General features: G+C 36.3%; 2 protein-coding genes across 4 annotated transcripts in view; both read left to right on the top strand.

Annotated features, from left to right (window-relative positions):
• The window catches only part of LOC120629031 (glutathione hydrolase 1 proenzyme-like), a 67611-nt gene that overhangs the window by 33291 nt on the left and 6371 nt on the right, over positions 1-27949 (top strand). For all 3 annotated transcript variants that reach the window (XM_039897771.1, XM_039897770.1, XM_039897769.1), the window contains 3 exons: positions 11262-11482; positions 16075-16264; positions 19728-19931. In XM_039897771.1, coding sequence (XP_039753705.1) covers positions 11262-11482; positions 16075-16264; positions 19728-19931 — 615 coding nt within the window. The remainder of the gene's footprint in view (positions 1-11261; positions 11483-16074; positions 16265-19727; positions 19932-27949) is intronic.
• LOC120629033 (nuclear protein 1) lies at positions 6326-6719 on the top strand. Its single transcript, XM_039897772.1, has one exon. It carries the CDS (start codon positions 6428-6430, stop codon positions 6629-6631), a length of 204 nt encoding a protein of 67 aa, XP_039753706.1. The 5' UTR covers positions 6326-6427; the 3' UTR covers positions 6632-6719.

Below are 27949 nucleotides of genomic sequence, written 5' to 3' on the forward strand. Positions count from 1 at the left end.
CCCAATCACCCAAAGGAACCGAGCTTAATGTCGGGATAAAAAGTATCCTTTATTACTTCTAACACTTCCAAGAATATGTGTACAAAGTTTCATGAGGATCGGTTACGTAGTTTTTGCGTGAAAGCGTAAAAAAAAAAATTACATTAACATTTATAATATTAGTAGGGATAGTTATTAGGTAGGTACATTTACATCGCAAAATACCTATGTTTAATTGTAAAACAATCCAATTGTTCTTGACTACTGAACTAGTAGGTATAAACTGTGTTTCAGTAATCAGCCTTCCTCAATTATACAGGAAAAAGATGCTGATGTACATTGGTTTTGGTTTTTAGTTATAACTGAAGGTAAAAACTGCAACTCATTAAAATTGGAATGACCTGTTTTTTCCCAAGCACCCAAGATCCATAAGTAGCACGACCTGAACTAAAAAAAAAATTGGTTGTCTGTAAAGTCGGCATACTGACGATAGTTGAACGTGACAACGTCGTAAGAAAATGCTGATGGAATGGTTGCATTTTTCATAAGAAAATTTTAATTTTATTTGTTTGCTATAAACAATTGACACCACATTCACTTTTCACTGCACTTCATCCTTGCCTTGTATAGAAGCTGTCCACGCGGACGCGTCGCTCACTCAAGTAGGAGAGAGATGTCGAACGTGGAGGCCGACTGTGCCTCTTTGTCGCTCGTTCCGCGCTTTCCTTACACTTCAAGCCTTGAATGGAACGTCTCAGATCGAGGTAACGCCGCATACGTCATGTTTTTTCGTGCGTACAGCCGGCTCCATCGAATTATAACACGTTGTCACGTCAAAAAATGTTGAGTTCCTAGTAAAGAAATAGCGCTTCGTCATTCATTATCCATATAAGTATAACGCCAGTAGATACGACTAGATTATTATTATTTCTCGTGCAATAATTTATTTCGCATCCGTTGACAAAATATGACACCGATAATTTGACGATGGTGATTAAAAACAAAAACGAATGATTTTTTGCAAATATTGAAAACCTAGCTGCTTAGCTATACCATCATCCTCAGCATATTTATATCCCACTGTTGAGCTTGAAGGCTTCCTCTCTCACAATAAGAGAGGTACTAAATATTTAGACTTCCTCACTTCCCCCATTTGGACTTTAACAAATAAAAGGTGCTGAGATAATAACCTGGGTGTAACATGTTATTTATATCGCCACAAGCTGCTACTTGAGTGCTAACTTACCTGGCGGTAAGTGTTGACGCAGTTTAAGATGGTTGCGGGCTAATCTGTTTGTAGCATGGCACCCTAGTCGGTTTCTAAACGGAATCATACCGAACGCAAAATCTGTATATCGACGCCTAACAGGTAACTCCAACATAGGTAGTAGGAACCTAATAAGAATTCTTTGACAGAAAACACAATATATACAATACTGCGTACTCTCAACTAACTATATGCCAAAAATCAAGTTAATTGGTTGATTAACTACGGCGTAAAGCGTGGATGTACATACAAACAAATAAATTTTCCAAATCAAAACCAAAAACACCTTTGATTTTATAATACCTATTAAGTAAAGGTTTTTTTCCAACCAACCCCTTGAACCGATCCTTAAAACTACAAGAGAGAGATGAGAATCTTAATAGTGGTTAAAAGAGTATTAGTTATTAATTTGTTTTAAAGGCGAGTAAGTTCGAGCGTGGTTCGAGCCATTTTAGGCAAGTGAGTTAATGAGGTTAGGTCTCGGCCTTACCTCGCTTTATGAGGCCGAGGGCGTGATGTTACTATTGCCCACAAGATGGCGTTATTCCTTAGATGTTTATTTCTAAAAAAAACGTGTGAGCCGTCACGGGACGTCTGGCAGATGTGAAACATCGAAATTGTTTCCTGTAAGTTATTGCAGATATTGCATAATTAAAAGATAAAGCATTACAAATTTGTTCCACAAATTAAAAAAAAAATACAACCAAATGGATAACCACTCCTTTTTGTAAATCGGTTAATAATGATTCTTTTATTACAAAATTAATACCTATTCATTTTTATTGTTACATAGGAAATACAAAAATTCATTCATATAGCGCGGCGAAGCGTCGCCACGGACTGTGTCGCCACGCCAAAAATCAGGTTCAGATACCCTCCGCCTATAGATGTTTCACATCAAAACTCTGTCGTTATTTATTGATTTCGCTATACATAAAATTTAAACTGATACCTACTTTATGAAGATAGGTATCTGCCGATCTCCTCATGAATTAACTAAATATACATGATATAAAACATGCGAAAGTGAGTCCATTTGTTAGTACGTTGCTTATGTTCGTCTTACATATTTAAGAACCTACAGAAACCGTGTACACGACCAAATTGAAGCATCAAAAACCACACCACTTTAGTAGTCTTTCTCGAACAGCACGGCTAGCATGGGCAGGAGACAATTTCCCCGGGGAAAGGATACAAAATTACCTCCTCCCACAGCTTTATGAACTCTCAGAGCAATGGCGCACAAGTGGAAATAATATCCAAATAATATATGTGTATAAATAAACGGGGGTAAACTTCTCCTATTCCATGTTCCAGTGATTTTGCAGGTGGTCACGTTAATTATATCCCTCGTCAGGGGATATAATCGGGGGATATAATTTTTATCTCCCGCCCGTGCTAGCCCTGCAGGTGTTTAGCCATTTCATTCATTCAGCAGTTCACAGTAATTATTTTACTTCTAATGTTTACCTTAAAGTGGGGAAAATGGGAAAAGTTTGTGAGACAGCAAGATTCTGCTCGGGGCGTTTTCTCTATTTTTACGAAGACATTGCACTGCTTGCAATAATGGCTCAATGAGGATTATTTATGTTCTAAAAACTGTGGTTCGTCCAAACCACTGCATTTTTATAGCTTGCATGATGCATCCTGGTGCTGGTAATGGGATACCTACCTACTTTTAAACCCGGGAAAAATTCAATACGCAATAAAAAAACAGCCTTTTCTAGGTAGGTACTATTTATTTATCAGGCTTCAAAGCTAAAAATTTAATGTTATTTAATTAAAATTATATTTAGCGTGAAACCTCGAAACAGACAGGATATTTCTATCCCCGAAAACATTAATTTAAAAAAAAAAAGAAACGCACGTAAACGACAACTAGAAAAATATAAAGTGTAGTTTAGGTCAGCCTTATTAGGTAAGTAGGTACATATTAAAGCTATGTACGAGTATTACATAATTAAATTAGGCTTATACCTTATCTACACATAAATCTTATGCATAAGTCGTGTATGTACATTATTCAGCCACGTTTCAATTAGTAGGTAGACACCTAGTTGTCATCATCATCATTTCAAACCATTACAGGGCACGGGTTTCCTCCGACAATGAGAAGAGTTTAAGGCTTAGTCCACCGCGATGATATTTTGAGAAAAAACCAAAATTTTTGTTCAGAATAAATAATAAATAAATATACTACGACAATACACACATTGCCATCTAGCCCCAAAGTAAGCGTAGCTTGTGTTATGGGTGCTAAGATGACTAATGAATATTTTTTTTGTATAATATACATAAAAACTTATAATATACGTCATATAAACACCCAGACACTGAAAAATTCATGCTCATCACACAAACATTTTCCAGTAGTGGGAATCGAACCCACGGCCTTGGACTTAGAACGCAGGGTCGCTGCCCGCTGCGCCAATCGGCCGTCAAAATAATAATAATAATAAACAAAAAAAGAATATTGTATTGACTACGATCTATAAAAACTGTGAATCGTGTTACGTCCGCCTATGATTTCTTTACCAAGCTACGATTATCCTTTGAGCTTTTTAATTTTCCTATCTGTCTGTCTATCGTGGCCAATCTTAGGAACTGCTGAACAGATTATGACGTGACTTGATTGAATATAATACGTGACTTATGTTACTTTTTTAAGTTAGGAATCATACGGGGGTAAAATACGATTGAAAGTTTGTACAAAATTAAAATCTGTATTAGATTTATACAACATAAAATATAACACCTCTTTTTATCGGTAAAGTGAAACTTTTGTTTGAGATTTTTTTTTTTATAAAGTAGGTAGTTTGAGCGCTGACGGTAGCGCCAGCAACCGCTTGTTTTTAATAATAAGGCATGATATGTGCGCTGAATACTTCACATCAGCTCATTACCGGCCCACTACAGAGCACGGGTTTCATCCCTCACTGAGAAGGGGTTATGGCCGTAGTCCACCACGCTGGCCCAGTGGGGATTGGTGGACTCCACACACCTTTGAGAACATTATGAAGAACTCTCAGGCATGCAGGTTTCCTCATGATGTTTTCCTTCACCGTTGAAGCAAGTAATATTTCAATTACTTAAAACGCACATAACTAAGAAAAGTTACAGGTGCGTGCTAGGATTCGAACTCGGCCGCCCGAAAGTAAATCCGGAGTCTTAACCACTGGGCAATCACCGCTACACCACTATAGTATATATTCACTCTTCCATTAGTATTTATTGTATGTTACAGTCTTCAAATTTAAATTAGTTTTTCATTGTATATATTAGTTTAAAGTTATTAGTTATATTTATGATGTATTTTTGTTAATTACTTTATGTATTAGTATGTAGGTATTCGCATTATTTTTAAAATAGATTGTACCACCTGCAGTCTGTTCTCCTCATTTTCGTTTTCTCAACACTAAGGTTGCTAGCAGAGATCGCTATTAAGCGATAAGGCCGCCTTTCGTATTCTACTTCTCTCTTCATGCTACTGTTTTTTTTTGAGTAAGTATATTAATGACGTGGTGGTGCAAAAATAAAAAGTAGTAGAAGCTACCACCACTTCCAGACAACTAGTAGTTAGGTACCTTTACCTACCTACTACAATTTTAATAATTTTATTGTAAATCTTCTTTTAAAACCAGAAAAAATCATCGCGTTATCAACAGTGTTATGTTTTTACCTTTGTTATGGCTTCAGCTCAACACAAACGTACATACATGTGTAAAGAAATACAGCTCACACCTACACAGTCACTGCAATGTTATCATGTTTATGAAATTACCATTTTGAAGCGGTGATAGCGCCTTGGATGGGAACTTGACTTCACTTCGGGGGGCCGAGTTTCTTAGTGCGTTTTAAGTAATTAAAATATCACTTGCTTCGATGGTGAAGGAAAACATCGTGAGGAAACCAGAATGCCTATAATGTTCTCAAAGGTGTATGGAGTCCACCAATCCGCACTGGGCCAGTGTGGTGGACTACGGCCTTAACACCTTCTCATTGTGGTAGTGGGCCACTACACGGGTTGAATGGGTTGATGTGAAATATTCTGCGCACAAATCATACCTAATTATTAAAAACAAGCGGTAGTGGCGCCACCGTCAACGCTCCTAGTTCCTACTTATAAAAAAAATTAAATAATCTCACACAAAAGATTCACCTTATGCATAAAAAGAGGTATTATATTTATGATGTATAAATCTTATACTGATTTTAATTTTGTACAAACTTTCAATCGTATTTTACCCCAGTATGATTCGTAACTTAAAAGAAAACATAAGTAACTTTTAAACAATCAAGTCACGTCAAAATCAGTTCCGGAGATTGGCCACGACAGACACACAGATAGGAAAATTAAAATGCTATGTTCAAAGAATAGGATAAATAATTGACGGACATAAAATGATTCACAGTTTTTATAGACCGTAGTCAATAAAATTTTCTTTTTTTTGTTATATATATATATATAACATAAACTTAATTTGTAATTTATTTGATTTAATACGTGCCATGATACAAAAATAATAATAATAAGTTTTTGCTTTTTCGTGCCACTAATAAAAGTTTGGCTAATTTCCTCTGTCATATAAAAATGACAGATGTCAATTTTTAATTTAAAATGAAGTATAATACATAGTAGGTTAATAGTAAATGTTGCTAGATATAATTCCTATTTACTTACATTGAGTTTATAAATGTTATGAATATCTCTGACAAAAATTAGGGCAACCGTGCTACAAGGTTATCTCGGAAACGTATTATTATTCATTCATAGGGCGAAATTACGGTACTACCTGTTCAATTTTACATATATACCTACCTACCTACCTACCAAATAGTTGCAACGGATAAAATGCATTTCGAATTACGTCGAAAATTCTAGTACGTAGTTTAACAATATTTTACAACGGCATCCCAAACTGGCTGACTCACACAAAGAACCTCTGTATACAAACAACATCCTTCGTAACCGGGTCGAAGCTGTAGCTCCAACCAATCACGATTCGAGAATTATATCTACGCGCATGCGGTCACTGACGTGTCTCGCGAGCCGCAACGCCTATATATAAGGCGCGCACAGCGTGGAGAGAAACATTTTGTAAAACAAAATACATCAGTGAACGCGTTACCGCGAAATATTAAGAGTGTTTTTCTTTGTGAAACATTATTCTAGTCAGAAATATGTCTGAGGCTTTCTTTGACGAGTACGATTACTACAACTTTGAACAGGACAAGCACATTTTCTCCAGTCACAGTGGCAAACAACGCACGAAGAAGGAGGTGAGCGAGCACACTAATCACTTCGATCCGTCCGGCCATTCGAGAAAGATCGTTAAGAAGTTTGTTAATACTGAAACTAACAAGAAGGTTGTGAATAAGAATTAAATGGGTTTTTGAATAAAAGACGACTATGGCTTGTGAATGGGACGTTGATTTAATGCCAAACGAAAGGAGGATATTATGGCGGATACCCGAAGAACGCACGGGTCGATCGCCACTGAGATCAGTGGAACAGCCAAGGAGGTTTTTGCTCACGCAAGGATTCTACTATGGACACTACAATGGAAGAATGAGGTGGCGGAGCGTGCTTCGTAACCGTGCCGGTGCACACCGATGAAAATCTATTTTAAACAACACCGTTCCAATGACTGATCTCAACTCTCTGGGCTTGTTGTAGAGCTCAAATCTCTGTGTTATTAATTACTAGGTAGATTATATTACGTTATTGTATCATTTCGGGGTACTCATGACTGTAATTAATTTAATTGAGGGTAAATAAACGTTATTTAATTTAATTGTTGTATCGTTTTATTGTTTGTATGATAATTTAAAGAGGTATTTGGGTGGCGTGTAGTCACCTACGCGCGACGAATATTTGACTGTTGTTTATACACAAAAACAACCTTGAGGCGAGGCAGACTGCGGCTTACTTGCCGTATGACCTTGTCCGCGCTATTTCTTGTTCCATTTTGCAGTTTTATTACCACTTACATGTATTTACAAACATTACTATGAAGTTTAACAGTGCATTTGAACGCACAGTGTTCCGTTATTGACATTATTGAAAGATCATAAAGTAAGTATGTCTATCATAACGGTATTATTGAGAGGTGTATCTATTACCTTTCAATGATAACATTGGTGGAATTAACAGCATTCGCTAAGTAATCGTAATAAGATTTACTACCGGTTTGGATACGCTGTAAGACTTCATTGTATTAATATATAAAGTTTTTTCGTATAAATCGATCAGATAGTAATAGAAACATAAACATTCTGATTGAATTGTACGATAAAAATTTATATTATCACAACCAATTATACATTTTAATTTGATAAAGGCAATTGATTATTGCCTTTATCAAATTAAAATGTATAATTCATCCATCACTTCCTAGTTTTGTTAGGTATGTCATGCCGTTCTGTTATGCAACGTCGAAAGTCAGTTAGGGGTTTACTAAACTGCCATACCTCTTCCAGGTTATCACACCACCATCTTAGGCAGCATCGCCACATACCATCACATGAGTTTAAAGACCTTTTTTTTAATAAAATTTATACTAAACCTCAAAACAACATTTTTTTTATTTAACTTCAACTTAGCCCTTGACTGCAATCTCACCTGGTGGTAAGTGATGATGCAGTCGAAGATGATAGCGGGCTAACCTGTGAGGGAATATGGTACCTAGTCATACCCCTAATAGGTTTCTACGCGACAACGCACCGGAACACTAAATTGCTTAGCGGCACGTCTTTGACGGTAGGGTGGTAACTAGCTACGCCCAAACCCTTCCACCAGACAAAAGAAAGAAAAATATATAATTATGAACGATTATACTTTTCTTTTTTTATTTACTTTTTGTGGTGTGCAATAAAAGTATACATTATATTTACTTTCATTCATTCATTCATTCATTCATTCAACGATTTAAAATTGCATGTAATAACTTACTTATTATTACTTAGTATTTGAATTATTATAATTTTGATTCACAATAATTATAATCACTATCAATTTTAAAAATCGTCTAACGTATATTTTCAGTGCCTCACAATACTTAAGTTTCTAAGATTTTTCCCCATTTCTGACGACTTTCCTGGCGCAGTGGTGAACGCTATGGAGGGTGGTTCCGATTTCCCACAGGGGCAATTTGGATTTTTTTGGATTTTATACCGTGTAGAAAGAAACCAGGATTTAGGGTAACTGATATATCCCTAACAAATTAGAAACCAAGGTTAAGGGTTTAATATAACTGCCATACCCATAACAAGTGAGCCCGCTACCATTTTAGATTGCATCATTATCTACCACGGAGTCTGATTGAAATCAAGGTCTAATTTATGGGTGAATAAAAAAAAGGAATTCTAGCACCATCTATTATGTATATTATTTAAATCAGCTAACACTATTACGTCGTTTCGTCTTTATCTAACAAAGAAAATATATGTACAATTTTATTATATTGTACCACTTTATTTATATCACGTGGAATTACATAACTGACCTTTAAAACTTGTTTGACAGAACTGCGCATGTTACAAGATATATTTTTTTTATCAGAATTTTATCAGCAACCTGTCTATATTAAATACGCAGCATAGAATATTGTTTTTTTGATTATCAGTCTTATAATGATTATGTAGGTTTCTAATTAAATAAAACTTGTAGAACTTAAGAAGTTTGTATATTCCTTGTATCTGTTTTCTACAATATAGGTATCATAAATACATTTTTTGAAATAATCGGATACTAAACTGAGTGCAATTTAGTAAGTAATAGTTAAATACTTTTACTATATAGGTCAATAGATATTACAATATAGGTCACCTATAATACATCTTTTAAAGGAATCATTAATTAAATATATTTTTAAAATATTTTATGGTGACCCTACTCGCTTTTTGAGTTCAGTAAGGGTAGTAGGTACACAATATCTCGTGTTATTGATATACCTTAGTGAAATAAAATATAGATATTTTTATATTTAATCGAATATTAAACTTTCGCCCACAGGCTTAATAAAAAAGTAATAATAAAAACACTTTGATTTTTTATGAACAAATATAAGTACGTAAGTTTATTATTTGTGTCTATATGACAAACCGGCGTTGCTGGCCAGTTATATTCTTTTTTAACAAAGTACTCTACTGCCTCGTTGGTGTAGTGGTTAGAATGTTCGGCTGCAAATCACGAGGTCCTCAGTTCGATCAGCTAGTCGAGCCAATGTATTGGGTTTTTCAACTAAAAATTATTTTTTGGCGGCTTCGGGGGTACCTATAGGAGTGTCGGGCCTGCGCCTGACTTCATTATGGTCGTGTCGGATTATAATATTGAGAAAATAGAGTTTGCGCACACTTGTGCACTGTATTATGTGTCGCGTGGTTCAAATATTTCTCCGGAGATTGACCGAAATCGATCAGGGATTTTTATTTCTTTTATTGGACTACCCTTGTAGATAGATTGGTACCTATCTAGTTACCTTTTACCTTAATTATGTATATCGGAATCGTTTCGTATATGAGCGCTGCTTCTTTCTACACATGAGGAAGTAATGCGCTTAATTGTAATGGTACCTATGTGTCCATGAAATATACTACTACCGGTCCGATACCCAATGCTTCAATGGTTTAAAATTTGAGTGAGGAACTGGGTTGTTTTTGTATTAGTTCTTGTGAACACCCTCCGAAATACAGAAAGATAAATAGTTAGTCTCAAAGGCATGCAGGTTTCCGCACGATGTTTTCCTTTGACATTTTATTGCGTAAATTAAAAAAACGCACATAACTCCGAAAAGTTGTTTGTGAGTGCCGGGATCGAACTGAGACTTCTCGTAAGGGGGGCTGAATTACTAAACTCAAGGCTGTTCTCCTACCACCTATATCCACCGAATCCAATGCATCGAGGTGTACTTTTCAGAACGCTAGCCGAAGAGGGCAGTAAAACTAGCGCAGACAGGAGACAAAAAATATATCTCCTGACAGAGGAACGGTTAACAGGTTAACGCGTCCACCTGCTAAAACACGGGAAGATAGAATAGGAGAAGTTTACCCACGTTTATTATTATTTGGATAATACACATATTATTTGGATTATGGATATTATTTCAACTTGTGCGCCAATGCTCTGATAGTTGATAAAGCTGCGGGAGAAGATAAATTTTTATCCTTTTCCCGTGGAGATAATTGTCTCTTTTCCATGCTAGCCGTGCTGGAGGCTAAAATTACATTCCCCGATTATTTAGCCTGACAGGGGATAAAATTAACGTATTACCTGCTTTGGCACGCCAACTGGGAATAGGAGAAGTTTACCTCCGTTTAATGTTTCACGTATATTACTACTTGTGCGCCAATGTTTGGAGAGTTTATAAAATTTTCCATTTCCCAGAGAGAAAAATGTCTCTAGTTTATGCTAGCAGTGCAGCATTACATAAAGGTACGTACTTGAGCTTAATACAAGGTACGACATATCTATAATAGCTCAACAGTTCCGCCACGTGAGTTATATGTAGTCGAGTATGTAGTATGTACCTGCACGTGATGTCGACTCCCCTTGACGTTATGATTTAAAAATAAACTCCGCTAATGTTGTTATGAAGATTAACTGATGTCTGTAACATAGTTTTATATACTACATAGTGTAGGCGAGTGGTTTTAAGGGTTTGATTCCCGACAGGCGCAATTTGAGTGTGTATAATTTCTGGTCTGGTCTGGTGGGCTTTGACCGTGGCTAGCTACTTGCACCCTACCGTCATAGGCGTATCGCCAAGCGATTTAGCGCTCCGATACGATGGGCCATGAGTTTTATACAACTGCCATACCTAAAATGATAGCCCGCTGCCATCTTAGATAACATCATCACGTACCATCTCTTACACTATCGGGCTCTTCTGGGCTCTTTCTGATCCTAAAATCTGCCTTCCGAACCGATGGTAGAGTCACTACAAACAGACTGACTTGACGTTTCAAAAGTGCTTGAAATAAATGAACTTGAAATTTGAATTTTGTTCTTTTATAGACGCATCCTATCCGTAAATGGGTCAGCGGTGGACGCTACGATCGCCGCCATGTTCTGCAATGGCCTCCATAATCAGCAGAGCATGGGGCTCGGTGGGGGGTTCTTCATGACGGTCTACATAAAGGAGGAGGAAAAAGCCTACACAGTGAACGCTCGGGACAAGGCACCGGCTGCTGCTTCGAAGGACATGTTTAACGGGAACTTTGATAGAGCATCTAAAGGTAAGTACCAACTATTTTGACAGTACAAAGAAGAGATAAAGCTAAGTGCTGCATCAAAGAAATCAAAAAGTGTATGATCTTTTTTTTTCTTACCTGTCTTTTGTCTGATGGGAGACAAAGACGTGCCGCTAGATTTAGCGTTCCGGTACGATGTCGCGTTCAAACCGTAAAGGGTTATTGGCCTAATATAACTAGCATACTCCCAAACAGGTTAGCCCGCTGCAGACAAGGTTTAATTTGTAATGGAAAAAAAATAAAAATATTTTCAATATCTTCATATCATACTTTTAGTGTAAATTACGGCCTATAGGCCTAGTGGCTAGCGTGCTTTATTATAGATCGTAAGGTCCTGGATTGGATTCCCGCATACACATGTCGGAAAAAGTTGCAGTAGAAGCATGATATTTTTCTGCCAGGATATAACGTTTGATATATCAATATGTAAGTAGTTTGCCAGGATAAATCAATTTGTTCAATTGATATATGAATTAGTATATAATAATAATAATAATATTAGTATATACCAAAGGCGAACCTGTTGCAGATGTGTTATAATTTTGGAATTCTGAAGCTTACTATTTTTGACGGCCGATTCGTGCAGTGGGCAGCGACACTGCTTTCTGAGTCAAAAGCTGTGGGGTCGATTCCTACAACTGGAAAATGATTATGTGATGAGCAAGAATGTTTTTCAGTGCCTGGGTGTTTTTATGTATATTATAAGTATTTATGCATTTTATTCATACAAATAATCATAAGTCATCTTAGTACCCATAACACAAGCTACGTTTACTTTGGGCGATGTTGTCCTAGTATTTTTTTTCTTGGTATTATAAAAAGTAACAGTATTAAATATTGGATAGAAGCAGGCGTTACGTTGCGGAATTCCATGACATATAATAAAAAAATAAGCTTAATTTGCTATATTCCGCGAAAAGCTGGAGAATCAGTAAGGTGTTATTTATAATTTCTGAGGGTACATTGCAGAAGATCCGTTTGGTGTGGAGTATAAAGTAAAAAGATTGAAGAAATTATAAATTACACCATACTGGTTCGCCTGCTTTTCGCGGAGTATAGCAAATTAAACTTAATTTATATAAATAATAACAGTAGCCTATTCCACAATCTGTTCCATTAACTGAACCTATGCTCATCAAAGATATGTTTCCTTCGCAAGGAAAAATATCTATGATTAGCATAGGTTTACAAGGAGCGATAAACCAACAAACACTACCGCTGTAATAATATTATAAGAAATTAAAAATAATAACAAATTAATAAATATACTACGACAATACACACATCGCCATCTAGTCCCAAAGTAAGCTAGAGCGTATGTGTTATGGGTACTAAGATAACTGATGAATATTTTTTTTTAATAATATACAAAAATACTTATAATATACATATAAAAACCCAAACACTGAAACACATTCATGTTTATCAAACAAACATTTTCCAGTTGTGGGAATCGAACCCACGGCCTTGGACGCAGAAAGCAGGGTGGCTGCCCACTACGCCAATCGGCCGTCAAACAATGTGTTGGGATTACAAAATAATTGTATTCAGTATAAAATATTTCCGTTATGGTAAATAGGTAAGGTAGAAGTTACCTACCCGACAATAATATAATTTTTGCAAACGCACTTTTTAAACAAAGCAATGCAAAACTTATACGTAGGTATTATAGTTACAACACAATAGTTGTTTTTCAGACCGTTGACCGGGATTTAGGTTGACTTACTTATAATTTGTACAGTAGGTTTGATACCTAGGTACTGCCATTAAATAAATTTACCAGGTGTATGATCATTTATAACTAAATTAATGTCTATTGTTTATTGATTAAATAAAAAGAAGCGATGATAACCTACTGGTTAGGACTTTAGCCTAACTTCCGGGGGGGGCACGCACAGTGGTGTGCATAGAAGGTATGCACAGGGTATGCAGATAATCTATATATAAGTATAAAAGTTGTGTTAGTTACACCATTTATAACTCAAGAAAGGCTAGACCAATTTTTATGATATTTGCTTTTTTGGATTCCTCTTAGACCGAAATAGGATAATACGCATTAAAATATAATATTCATAAAAAAAAGATTATCCGCTGTACGAAGTTCGCCGTATTCGTTATTAAATGAAGAAAATCTCCGGTTCGAGTTATAAATACTTAAAGGTAGGCTTTTTATAACTCTTAGAAAGCCTATCCTTAAGTTTTATAACTCGTTTATATCATCTGCATACCCTGTGCATACCTTCTATGCACGCTACTAAGCACGCACCACTAACTTTTCTAAGTTAAGTCCGTTTTATGCAATTAAAACATGACTTGCTTAAACGGTAAAGGAAAACATCGTGAGGAAACCTGCATGCCTGAGAGTTCCCAATAATGCTGTCCAAGGCGTGTGGAGTCCACCAATCCGCACGTATCTACTGTTGGCATGAGCTGGCGGCCGCTTTCAAAGCGCGGCAATTATTTGAAGGATGATCGTTTAAAAAAAATACTTTTATCCATTGCCATTGTGTTGCATAAAGTAAGTGCAAAGTAACAAACCAATAAATATACTTTCGCTCATAAAAAATAAGCAGGGATAAAATTTTACCGGCGAACGTGCTTTTAAAAGTTCGCGTATCTGTTAATACTTTCAAGCGAAATTTCTCCGAAGCTTTCACCCGATCTGGTTCTGCAGAAGCAATACGCTTGTTGCCATGTAGTTTCTAATTTGCGAAGTAATAGGTATTATAGATGTCATATAAAAAGTGTAATGCAGGGTAGGTTATAAAACGTGTGGTCGGTAAAAACGCCCCGCGCACGTCCCACTTCACACTAATGTTGCTAGCTCACAAACTTCGCATTTTCCCCATTTTATGGCAAACGTTCCGAACATTAGAGGTAAAATAATTACTGTCAACTACTAAATATAGTGAAATGACTAACCGTCTATTCAAGAAACATTATAAAAGTTTTTGATACTTCAGTATCAGTATATACACGTTTTCTGTATATTACAAATTCTGTGGGTATATAATTAAATAATTATTTAATAAACTTCTAAAATACAATTTCATGCGAATGAGGGCGACAACTTAACAAAGGCTAATGGAAATAGATAAATAAATAAATATACTACGACAATGCACACATCACCATCTAGCCCCAAAGTAAGCGTAGCTTGTGTTATGGGTACTAAGATGACTGATGAATATTTTTATGAATAATATACATAAATAATAGCAATATACATATACACACCTAGACACTGAAAAACATTCATGCTCATCACACAAACATTTTCCAGTAGTGGAAATCGAACCCTCGGCCTTGGACGCAGAAAGCAGGGTCGCTGCAAGCTGCGCCAATCGGCCGTCAATAGATAATTAATAAAAACAATATATGACGTTAATTACATGACAGATAATAACTAAATGACGACCGTGGTATTTGGAACTCCCTACAAAAGAACTATGCCCAGTGGACGTCCATTGGTAGACATGATGATGATAAACGACCTGTATTGCCCTCAATTTTTGTATAAGGTAATGAACTTGGTAAGACTAAGTGTATTTACCGCCAGCAATACGCTTATCGCCAAGCGATTAAGCGTTCTGGTACGTTGCCGTTTAGTTAACCCATTGAGAGCTCAATAAACTGCTATAACCCTTCTAGGCTAGCATGCTTCCATGAGTTCAATAACCAAGCAAATTCATACTAATAGGAAAATGTGTGTTCTATCAGTGGCGGATTTGCTTGACAATGAATTAACTGATAAAAACAAGAAATAACTCAATGTGCCTAATTATTCTTAAGCCGCACACCGCTTCGTCAATAATCTCCTTAAATCCATTTTGTACATATTATTATATTTTATAAAATATTTTTTCTCATATGAGTATAATGGGTGCTGACAAAGGATTGCATGGGCCTAAGCGGGCAGAACTACAAATCCACATACGAGTATGTGTGCTGCCCACAAACGGTGGGGAAAGCAGATACATTTTCGAACTAATTATTTACCAATGTCACGATAACTCAAACTTCATGGTTGTCATTCTTACCTGTGTTGGGAGCATGCGCTGAGAAGCTATCAGCTTTTATTAAAACAACTTGCGTCGTAAATAATCCGGTATTCGTAATGGCTACGTTTTTGCGGCGCTTGCGTTTGAGACTCTGGGCCCATGGTCTTCGGGAACGAAAAATTTAATTAACATCGTGTCCCAAAAATTGGTCCTGACGTCTGGTGACCCAAGAGCTGGCGCTTATTTAGCCCAACGGCTAAGTCTAGCAACTCAAAGGGGTAATATCGCCAGCATTTTGGGTACCATGCCCATAAGTGAACAGTTAGACGGCTTATATTTATTGTGAATATTAATTTTAGTTTGTAATTATTATTACTTTGTACTTTTTTATGCTATAATAAGTAGGTATATATTCATTGTACTTTTGCTTTAATATAATTAAAATAATAATTATGCCTTGAGCTGAATTTTTTGGGGATTTTGAGTTAGCTTATCTTGTAAGTCGTTTATGTTATACTGTGTTAATAAACATGAATTTAGGACTCTTCAGTTAAGACTTTCATGTTTTTTTTCTAGGTCCTCTATCCGTTGGTGTTCCCGGCGAGCTTCGCGGCATGTGGGCTGCCCACAAACGGTGGGGCAAGCTGCCCTGGGAGAGCCTCGTGAAACCCACGTTAGAGTTCTGCAAATACGGGTTCATCATGTCCAAAGCCTTGCACGACGGATTGGAAACCGCCCCGTATGTCAAGAATGATCCTCATTTGAAGTGAGTAAGTCAAATGTATTCTCAAGAGAGATTTCAGAACGTTGCAAAGTAATACCCGACCTAGCGAGCTGGCCACGGGACATTCGACCAACGAAGCGGCGATCGGCGAAACCCATGTGTTTATTCAGCAACTTGGTCGCTCCGCACACTTTTTCATTTCCACCTATTTTTTTAAACTAGTTGTCTAAATAAATTTAAACATAACGAAAATGATTAGTGTCTCGTGCATAAATTGTTGATATTTTATAATTTTAAAAATACTTTGAAAACCAAGTAGGGTTCGTTAGAAGTATCTATGGCGTTTTTTGTACGAGTCTTGGTGAAACTAATTTCTCAACCGGAGGCAATTAGCAGCAGAAGCTCCTAACCCAATCCAAACATCCAGTCCATCAATATTTCAGTCTGTAGATCTTAGTAGTTCTGACATCACAAGAGTACTTGCGGCATATATGCGTTTCAAACTGGCCATCGTATTCTTCAAACTGGCCATCGTATTCTTATCAGTTTAATAGTTCTGACCACTAGTTTAGATCACGTAAAATGGGTTTATTAATACGGATTGTATGATATTTACATTGTATCGAGGCGATAATAACTAGACATATTGTAAACACGTTAACATTGTCCATAATATAAATGTTTACTAAACACTTGGGTCGGATTTCAAGGTGACCACCAGTTTTCGCTTATATAAACCTTTTCATTGGAAATAATCGTATAACATTAAAACTGGAATTAGATACCTACCTTCTTACTGTTGACGCTTCCATAATAATTTATACTTACTCAAATTTTGTCTAAACTTTTTACGTAATGGCTAAAATCTATTAAACTAAATGAAGGACATTTATTTATTTATTTAGGAAGCCAACGTTGGCATGTACAATGCCTTAAAATTATTATAAACATAACGGTAATGTTATGAATTTTACATTGTATACCCCTTACAGGCTAACTATTTAAGAAAAAAAAATGCTTAAAAACATTAAAGCCGTTTTATCAGTAGTTTTTCATTGAAATCTCTTTTATTTATATCGAAAACGTTATCATCATCTCCAATCAAGATATTCGAATTTCGAACATAGGGGACAGATCATCTCAACGAATAAAACAGCACATAACTGGCAAACAGTGCAAAAATGTTGTAGCCATAGGTACAGCATAGTAACTTCTAGTATTGTTATACTTATAGGTATTATTATAAAGTTAGCTGTAGCCTTCGACTTCGTCCATGTTTTTTTTTTCAAGTTCGCCGTATACTATGCCCTCCTCTGGAACGTTATCCTGATTATGTTCAAGGATAAAAAGTATTAAGTGTCCATCTCCAGGAAGCTATATTTGTGCTTTTGATCAAGATAGCAAAGTGGTTGGGCTGGACATACGTAAACGACAAACACATTCACAATATTAGTATGGATTGAGAACATTGAAGTACTGTCTTTATTTGATTACTAGCGGTCCCTCGCGACTTCCACCTTAAAAAAAGGGCAACAACTTTGTCATAAGTACATGATTTTATCGAAACTTTAACCGTTTACGCAGCGCACGCAGCCGAAGCCCTCAAAAGGAAAATGATATATTGTTACACTGACAGAATTTTTCAAATCGAACGAGTTGTTCCTGAGATCATCGAGTATACAAACAAACCAACTGTTCAGCTTTATATATTACTGTTAGTATTTAAACTTGAAGCTGGTTCAGATATCAGGAAATAATAGAGGAAAACGTTACTTCCCTTGTTGGGTGACCAAATACATATAAACTTTTAAAACGATGAACGTAAAAAACATATCCGTGTTGTGCAAATGACTTTAACAGACTCATTTATATCTATAGATACCTACTAATACGAGCTAATGCAATGAAGTTGTATGTCGGGGTATATTTTGTATATTTGTATATTTGCGCCTATCAATCTGGTGAAACCTTTTTCGCTGTAGAATACGTAGCATTTAGGCATTTTTTAATAATAATAATAATAATAAAAATCCTTTATTGCCATACACTATTGTTAATACAAGATTAATAACTAAAAGAATCATCAATAAATATTAACAATATGGCAAATGGCCGCAAACTCAGCCTTATGCTGTGCATTAGCAACAATGCTCAGCGCTGATTTTCAGTCTGCACCAGTATCAGACTGAGCAAACAACCGCGACGCCCGACTAAATTTTAGAAAGAAATTTAAATAATAAAAAAAAAAAAAACCAAATAAACTGTAAAAGAGAGCCAATAAAACTAAAACTAACACAAACTTAAATTAAACGAGTAAGTAAATAAAAGTAATTAAAGAAAATAAAATTAAATTGTAGAAAAAGCAAAAAATAAATACATAATTATTCCAAACAGTACTCATTTTGCATAGACAAATCTTGCTGCTTCAATTTGTAAGCTAAGGTATAAATTTTTTAGCTTGTGTTTAAATACTATCAGAGAGGTTCCGACAGGCTGTAAAACACATATAACAGCAACTCAAAGGCTGGGTAACTTTTATATAGTGTCAGTAATATTATCTAGGACCTAGAGTATGTTATAGTCCAGATATTGATTTAGATTTAGATTGATTTAGATTTAGATTTGTTACTATTTCAAGCTCACTGAGTCTAGGTGTAATATAAATATCGATCGATTCACAACAAGCGGTTTCACTTGTTCACTAAGGTACGTCTCATAACGTCGATGGAGGATGGTAATGCTATAAATTAAAGAGCCGAGTACTCATAGACGTAAACTTACCGCCCGAGATCGCAGTGCCACTAAGAGCAAACCACGCGATCGAGCACCCAAGATTTAATAACAACTTATTTTAAATTTTGGAAATTTCGGTAGGACATAGGATACATCCTACCGAAATTTCCAAAAATATTTTATGCATACAATAAATACTACAAAGAGTATAGTAGGTTATTTTCATATGATTGTGTGCGCGGTGATTTTCCAGTGGGTAGAACTTCGGCCTTACTTCCGGGGGGCCGAGTTTAATCGCAGCTCGCACCACAAACTTTTCTAAGTTGTGTGCGTTTTATGCCATTAAAATATAACTTGCTTCAACGGTTAAGGAAAATACGTGAGGAAGCCGGCATTCTTGAGAGCTCTCCATAATGTTCTCAAAGGTGTGTGGAGTCCACCAATCCTCACTGGGACAGCGCGGTATAATGGACTACGGTCTACGCCCTTTAGTGGGCCGATAATGGGTTTCTATGGGATGATAGTGATTATTATTGTATGCCTATCTAACAATAACAATTGCAAGGACATGTTATTTTTCGCCTTAAAATGCGATCTACATCTATAAAAGATGGCTCCTCGGACCGATACGAGATCGACTACAGACCAATATTTTTGTAGCAGGTACATAATATATACACAATATGACGTACCATTTAGTCAGCGCACTTGGATAAAGCAGATCGTTTACTTGTTTTATTCTGGCTTCCTTTAAAAGTACCGTTATTTTCAGGAGGACGTACTACAACACGTCGAAGGACAAGTTCCATAAGCCGGGTACTCTAGTAAAACCTTCGGAGGCTTTGTGCAACACACTCAGAATCATCGCGGAGAAAGGGGGCGACGTGCTTTATAACGGAACCCTTGCTGTGGACTTTTTAGAAGATCTGCAGCGTGTAGGCAGCATCATCACGGCTGAAGACCTTAGGGACTACCAGTAAGTACCTCTTTTTAACCGACTTCAAAAAGGAGGAGGTTCTCAATTCGTCGCAATCTTTTTTTATGTATGTTACCCGATTACTCGAAGACGCCTGAACTGATTTAAATGGCATACTTTCTTATATGAATAGATGTACCAAGGACTAACCCAGCTGATGGTAACTTTAAAACCATTGCCAATAACCAGAGCAACACTTCGCAGGGCATGCAATGAATATGTCCTTACACAAAATGCCGCTCCGTCTCCATCAACCTGAGACGTAGGTGTTAAGCCTCATGCGCCTGTAAATGCACCAGCAACCACGACCTTTAAAACTGGATCACTGAAGCAATGCTTCACTGAAGCAATGCTGTTTGGCAGCAGAAGTAGACATGGCTCCTTGCGGTAATAGATAGTCTAGGTACTCATCCGGATGAGCCCAGTCACAAAAAACTGTAGGACTACTTAAAATTATTACATAATTTTAGACGGCCGATTGGCGCAGCCGTGGGTTCGATTCCCACTACTGGAAAATGTCTGTGTTATGAGCATGAATGTTTTTCAGTGTGTGGGTGTTTATATGTATATTCTAAGTATTGGATAGAAGCAGGCGTTACTTTGCGGAAATCCATAATATATTATGAAAATTAAGCTTAATTTGCTCCTACTCCGCGAGCAGCAGGAGAATCTGTATGGTGTAATTTATAATTACTTTAATCCGTATACTCCACACCAAATAGATCCTCGCCAATGTACCCCCTACGCACGTTTCGCTCCGAAATCTGTTTGGTGTAGAGTATACGGATTGAAGTAATTATACTGCTGTTCGCGGAGTATAGCAAATTAAGCTTAATTTTCATAATTTATATTCTAAGTATTTATGTACGTTATTCATAAAAATTTTCATCAGTCATCTTAGCACCCATAACACAAGCTAGGCTTACTTTGGGGCTAGATGGCGATGTTTGTATTGTCGTAGTATATTCATTATCTTAATATATATAAATCTCCTGTCACGATGTTTGTCCGCGATGGACTCCTAAACTACTTAACCGATTTTAAATAAAATTGGCTCACCGTGAGCAGTCTGGTCCAACTTAAGAGATAGGATATCTTAGATCTTCAATTATAGTCGCAATTTTATTTTATTGCAAATTATTGGTCACATGTTATATATAGGTATATATATGTATATATATACTACAATACGCACTTAAGGCTAAGCGATACTGAATACTTTAAAAACAAAATCAAACGCAGACGAAGTCGCGGGCAACAGCTAGTTTTATTATAAATATTAATCTGCCATAACACTATCAATGCAAATAATTAAGTATTTGAATTATTTGCATTGATAGTGTTATGCATTGATAGTATTTGAATTATTTGCATTGATAGTGTTATGGTTAAGTAATTAGAATTCAGTACTTAATAATTTGCATTGATAGTGTTATGGTTAAGTAATTAGAATTCAGTACTTAATAATTTGCATTGATAGTGTTATGGAAGATTAATATTTCACCTTAACATTATCTATGTAGCTACTACATAGATAATCTTATATCTTTAAACGAGCAATTCTTGTATATACATATATATATATAATTGGAATCTCGGAATCGGCTCCAACGATTTTCATGAAATTTTGTATACAGCGGGTTTCTGGTTCGATAAATCGATCTAGCTATGATTCATTTATATTGGATTCTCGGAATCATATATATTGGACATACGACTATTTTTTTAAGTCGACTCATTCGCGGACGAAGTCGCGCGTGTCCGCTAGTGTTAAGGTTATATACCATACCATACATAAGTTTAATAGGGCTTATACATATCTCTAAGTCTAGAGGTGATAACAAAATATAAAGTAGGTACGTATGTACATAAATCTAAATACCATTTAAATGCGATTCATATCTTTGTTTTGTAAACACATTTCAATTTCTTATCTACTTTTACTGCAAAACATTAATATCAACGTTTATTTATAAACACATAAATGTATGGACCAATCAGTTTTTATGAAGATACGTCATAACTCTGTTCAGAGAGTAGGTTATGTAGCTGAATTTGATCATCATACAAATTTTTTTAGGAAGAGAGGTTACACACCTGTTATATCGAATAATGGGGTTTGTATGTATACGACCAGTTTGCTACTTGTCAGAAATATCTCTGAATACGAAGGTTATGCCAATTTATCTATTTGATACTAAATGTTGAGGACTCTAGATTTCCTACGGAGGAGATCTCCGAGGAAGAACTAGAGCTACCAAGATAGCTCAACCAGCCGCGAAGCTGAATTGGCACATAGTAGTGAGACACATAGCTTGGAGAACCGATGGAAGTTGAAGTACCAAGGTGCTGGAATGGCGACCCGGTACCGGTAAACAAAATGTTGGTCGAAAACCAACGAGGTTTAGGTACATATGATATCAGTCGAGTCGAAACCGCAGGAAACAAGCGTCCCAGGACCGTGAATTCTGAACTTCCCAGCACAAAATACTTATGTCCAACAGTGGACATCAATCGGTTGAAATCGAGTCGAAAATGATACCAGGACTTCCACCACGGTGCCGCTGAGGCTACTGGAGGTCTGCGATTATGCTAATTTCCATTGATAAATAGTTTTGTTTACGAAATCTCCCCGTCTAGACCCCTCTGACATCTATTAGGTATAATAATAGCCTGCATATCTTGGTTATAAAAATGATATATTTTCATCTTTAATAACTCCATGTACTTATTAAGTATTCTTATAACATAGTAAAAGCAGACTCGTAGGTAGTTGAACTATTTTTATCATTTCTAATCCTAAATATTTATATATTTGTTTTATTCCACTGCAAGCTCTTGACTGTAATATTACCGGTTGGTAAGGATGATCTAGTCTAAGATGGTAATGGGCTGGTCTGTAAGGAGTAAAGAAGTTATATTACACCTATACCCCTAATCGGTTTCTACGCGATATCGTTCCGGAACGCTAAATATGACTAGCTGTTGCATGTTTTTTACAAATACCTATCCCATAAAAAAAAAACTTCAATGAAATGTTCATTGAAGTTTTTTTTTATACTACATTAATTTATTTATTTATCATAGGTAGATACATGTACATGTACAAGTAAAGTAACGTAAAGTAATTACAATAATTATACAAACAAATGCCGTACCTCACAACTTATATTGGTGTGTCTGTAATAAATGTATGTAATGGTGCAATTTTGAAATCTACTGTCCCTGATTTAGGTAAAAACCTGTACTACAGTTTATTTACATATTAACAACAAATATACCGATATAAACTTATATATACTGTAATAGATGTTTATGATATATATTTATGATGTTATAAACTTACATAATACTCAATTACATATATTTCTGCCGCTAAGCAGCAATGCTGTGTTCCGTTCTGAAGGGCGTGGTTGCCGGTAATTACAGGTACACCCTGTGTGCATCTAATTGCCTCAAGTTGATGCACACAGGACGGCATGTTGCAGGACGTTCTCTTGATTTGTTTATAATTTTTGGAGAATGTTCTGAAGAGTTGTTTGCGTTGATACGGGGGTATCAACGCAAACAACTCTCCAACCAACCTCTCCAAACAACCCTGTTCTCTGACCGCACCTCACGCTGTAGAAATAAATTCCACCCTCATCATTTGGATGCCTGGTATTCTTCTACTGTTCGAAATACCAGATCATTTCTACCGCGCACTTGCAAATGGAACAATCTCCCATCTGATGTGTTTCCTCAAAAATACAATCTAGGGTTATTCAAGGGGCGGATAAACAAATTCCTTAAAAGCCGGCAACGCATCGGTGGCTCCTCTGGTGCTGCAGATGTTTATGGGCGGCGGTGATCACTTATCATCAGTTGACCCACTTGCTCGTTTGCCCGCTATTAATATAAAAAAAAAAAAATTGTTTATATAGAAAGTTTGAAAAAAACATCAATATGTGTCAATGACGGGCCGTAATATGATTAGGTATACTAAAAAAGCCAGCATTATTAGAACGGTTATCTTAACCTCCGCAGTTGTACTTGTCTAAAATGTAAAGGCCTGTTTCACCACCTGACTTCAAGTACAAGCGTCAACGTCTTAAGTTTTGGCACTTTCCCACTTTATGTCAAGTGACAAGGACGAAATATGTGCTAATAAGCTACCGACACTTATCTTAAGATAGCGAAACAGGCCCTAAATGTAAGTAGGTAATCAGTTTCAGTAATCACGTTGTGCGTTTCTTTTGAGGTCGGTTAACCCCTACATTATTATGTCACAAAAAATATAATAATTTTATCTTTAAATTAAGTATCAACAAAATATGTAGGTCCTCGTGTTTTATCAACAAAGTGATTTAAACCGCGTTTTACGTTTGATAATAGAATATATTGAAAATAAGCCTGCCTTGGCTCAACACAAGTGGATTTTACACTATAGGGTACGCAGATGATATTGTTATTCTCATCAGCGGTAAACTAGAATGCACGCTATGCGAAATCATGCAAAGAGCTCTGCGACTAATTGAAAGATGGTGTAAGGAAAACGATCTTTCAGTAAACCCTAAGAAAACAGAGCTGGTTCTCTTCACTAACAAAAGGAAACCGGACATACCAAAATTACCCACCCTGTTCAACACGAGCCTCACCCTGTCTAATGAAGTAAAATACCTAGGAGTCACCTTGGACAGTAAGCTCAGCTGGAAAAGACACATAGAAGACAAAACAAACAAAGCAACTATTATACTACACCAATGTAAACGCATGCTAGGTAAAACTTGGGGACTAAAACCTAAAATAATGAACTGGCTTTACCTAGCAGTAGTAAGGAGTACTCTGGCATATGCTGCACTCATATGGTGGCCAAGAACAGAACTCATAACCACCCAGCTAGAACTACAAAAACTTCAACGACAAGCGTGCCTAGCCATCACTGGCGGCATGAGCACGACACCAACAACGGCGCTTGAAACCATACTGGACATCCCGCCGCTCCACTTATATATCAAAAAGGAGGCTACACTTGCAGCCCTGAGACTCAAAGCCTCAGGACTCTGGAAGAACACCAGCACAGCACACACCAAAATCCTGGAAGAGGCGTACAAAAGACAACCACAACTAGAGTGGAAATGCGACAAAATTAGCAAACGCTACATATTAGACAGGCAATACAAAATAAACATAGGAAAAGAACAAAGTAGTAAAACAGAACAAAACACCATCGAAGTATACACGGACGGTTCCAAAAGCAAAACAGGCACAGGATCCGGTATAGTATGCCCGGAGCTAAACATGAGGATCAGCTACCCACTTGGTAAGAACAATTCTGTCTTCCAAGCAGAGTGCGTCGGCATCACCACTGCAGCCATAGCGATGACAAACAGAAAGGTAATGAACAATAAAATAATCATAAACTCTGACAGCCAAACGGTTCTCCGTTCCCTGGCCAGCAGCAGCACAACCTCTAATCTCATATACGACTGCCACAACGCCCTGGAAACACTCGCTGCCTCTAATGACATCACCCTAAGGTGGGTCAAAGGGCATGACGGGAACCCAGGCAACGAAGCGGCGGACTCACTAGCTCGCCAAGCCACAACACTGAAGGTAGTAGGACCAGAACCGATCGTACCGATTCCGTTCAGTGAGTACAAAACATGGCTACATGAACAAACACATAGGGAGCATTCCCTACTTTGGGCCAATGCAAAAGATTGCAAATAAACCAAAATAGCTTTCCCTAACCTAAACCAACACCTAACTAACAAACTACTCCGCCTGGATAGAAGCAAACTTAGGAAGGTGGTGGGACTCATAACAGGACATAGCTCCTTAAACAGACATCTTTCCATTATAGGTGTCACCGACAGTCCTCTCTGCAGAGCATGCATGGAGAAGAATGAAACACCTACGCACGTGATGCTGGAGTGCACGGGCGTGACAGAGCAACGCGAGATCTACCTGGGATCACCAGCCACTATCCCAGAAATCCTCAGCAACCTGGGCGGCATGCTGGGATTCTGGAACGAGCTTGGATGGCTGGAGTAGCGAGCAACATTGGGAAATTTCACGTACAACAAGCGAAGCGCTTACGTGCGGAAACTGCCCAGAAGAAGAAGAAGAAGAAGAAGCCTGCCTAAGGTGTTCTAATGCGCGCTGTTTTATTGATAAGGTCAACCAACTAAAAAATAATTGTATTTTCATATTTCCAACACTACACTAAAATTTTAACATAAAAGCGAATCTTTAAAACTGCAATTTCCTGTTTGTAAAATTCTTACCTACCTAGTGGGAACGTAGATTCACCATAGGTCCGGGATTTTACGTTTAAAACGCCGTGCTTTAAGCACTGCGCTCTATGCTCTAAAAATGTTTAAAAAATAAAAGCGAATCTTGTTGAAACTGCGATTACCTGATTGAAAATTCCGTAGGTACTAATAGGAAGTAAGAAAATTCAGCACAGGTTCGGGATTTTACGTATAAAACCGCAATTTACGTTTGATAACAAAATGTATTGAAAATAACCCTACGTAGTAGGAAAATAGATTCATCACTAGTTAGAGATTTACCTTAAAATTACATGTCTATCATTTCTGATATTGGAAATCTGTCATAACCTTCGTAAAATAAAAATAATGTGTCTCATATCTTTCATGACTTGTTTATACTTGGAGCTTCACAATATTTACACGACTGCCCAAAATGGAGTGTGTTTCAGGGCTCATGTGTATTTGTTTGCAAATGGAAAGTCTGTGAGCTTTTTTATTCCACCATCATTTTTAAATGCCTAAAAAGATTTTGTTGCAATAATCCAATATGGCGCCTAACCAATGGAAATTAGAAAATTAGAAATTCACGCAATGTAATTATGTTATTTTAAACTAGTGAGTCGAATATAAATTTAAAGTTTTAAGTTATTTTAAATTGATTGTTCCCCTTCGATATGCTTCAATAGGTATAACAGTCTTAATACATCATAAATAAATATTTTTATTTTTATTTTTTTATTTTATCATAAGGTACAATGTAGAGCGTTGTATTCCTTTGTTAGATTAAAATTCCTCACCGATAACATTTTATTTTATTACTTGTTTCGCTCGTGAATAAAAATAAGTTACATTTGAATCAAACTACACTCAATAATAAACCTTGTAGATAGGTAAATTAAAACTCAAATTTTATTTGTCTAAATTTCCTGAAATTAATTAAGTAATATTTTTTTTAATTGACACGAGTAGGTTATTTTTCAATGACTCATTTTATTGATAATATTTCACATGTTTAAATAATAACTATATTCATAGAAAAACAACAATGAATGATAATGTTGTATCAGCTGAGCAATTAAGTAGAAAAAAAGAACAATAATTGTGAGTCATTTACATATAATTAAACACAAGCGTGTGTTTATGTTTTGAAGCAAATATGATGAAATATTTGCCTTACGTTGAATCACGAGGGGCTTGCTGAAAAAATATCGATGTATCGATAAATCGATATATTATATAATATTAGATCCATTCCATCTCATAAAGATATTTTTCCATTAACAACACCATTGTCATAAACTGCAAACATTCTGATCATTGTGACCGTTCTGAACTAGTATAGCAAAATAAAAATAAATATTATAAAAAAATATATATATTTCAGGCCTTTTCACATATAGTGTTATTACTATGTAAAACTAGTATTGATTTATACAAAATAAAAATAAATATATATTTGTACTTATAAAATGAATATAGGTACCTAGTTACTTACTTAGATTTTTTTTATACCACTAAAACCTAGCCCTTGATACCTGCCATCTCACGGTGGTAAGGGGAGATGCAGCCTAAGATGGTAAAGGGCTAACCTTATAAAGGTATGGCAGCTATCGATCAGAGACAAAGTAAACTAATTAAACAACGTACTAGCCTTTGTTTAATTATGCTATGCTATAGGCCCTAAAGGGAAAACAAAATAAGCGGTATTCTGGTTATTTAATTTCTTTAAAATACTTATTAGATATCAGTTCGTTCGTTACT

This window comes from Pararge aegeria, chromosome 13 (genome assembly GCF_905163445.1).
Source record: "Pararge aegeria chromosome 13, ilParAegt1.1, whole genome shotgun sequence".
Classification (NCBI taxonomy): domain Eukaryota; kingdom Metazoa; phylum Arthropoda; class Insecta; order Lepidoptera; family Nymphalidae; genus Pararge; species Pararge aegeria.

What these genes read in the sequence shown, in the direction of transcription:
- LOC120629033 (XM_039897772.1), top strand. Translation starts at nt 6,428, where the DNA reads ATGTCTGAGGCTTTCTTTGACGAGTACGATTACTACAACTTTGAACAG.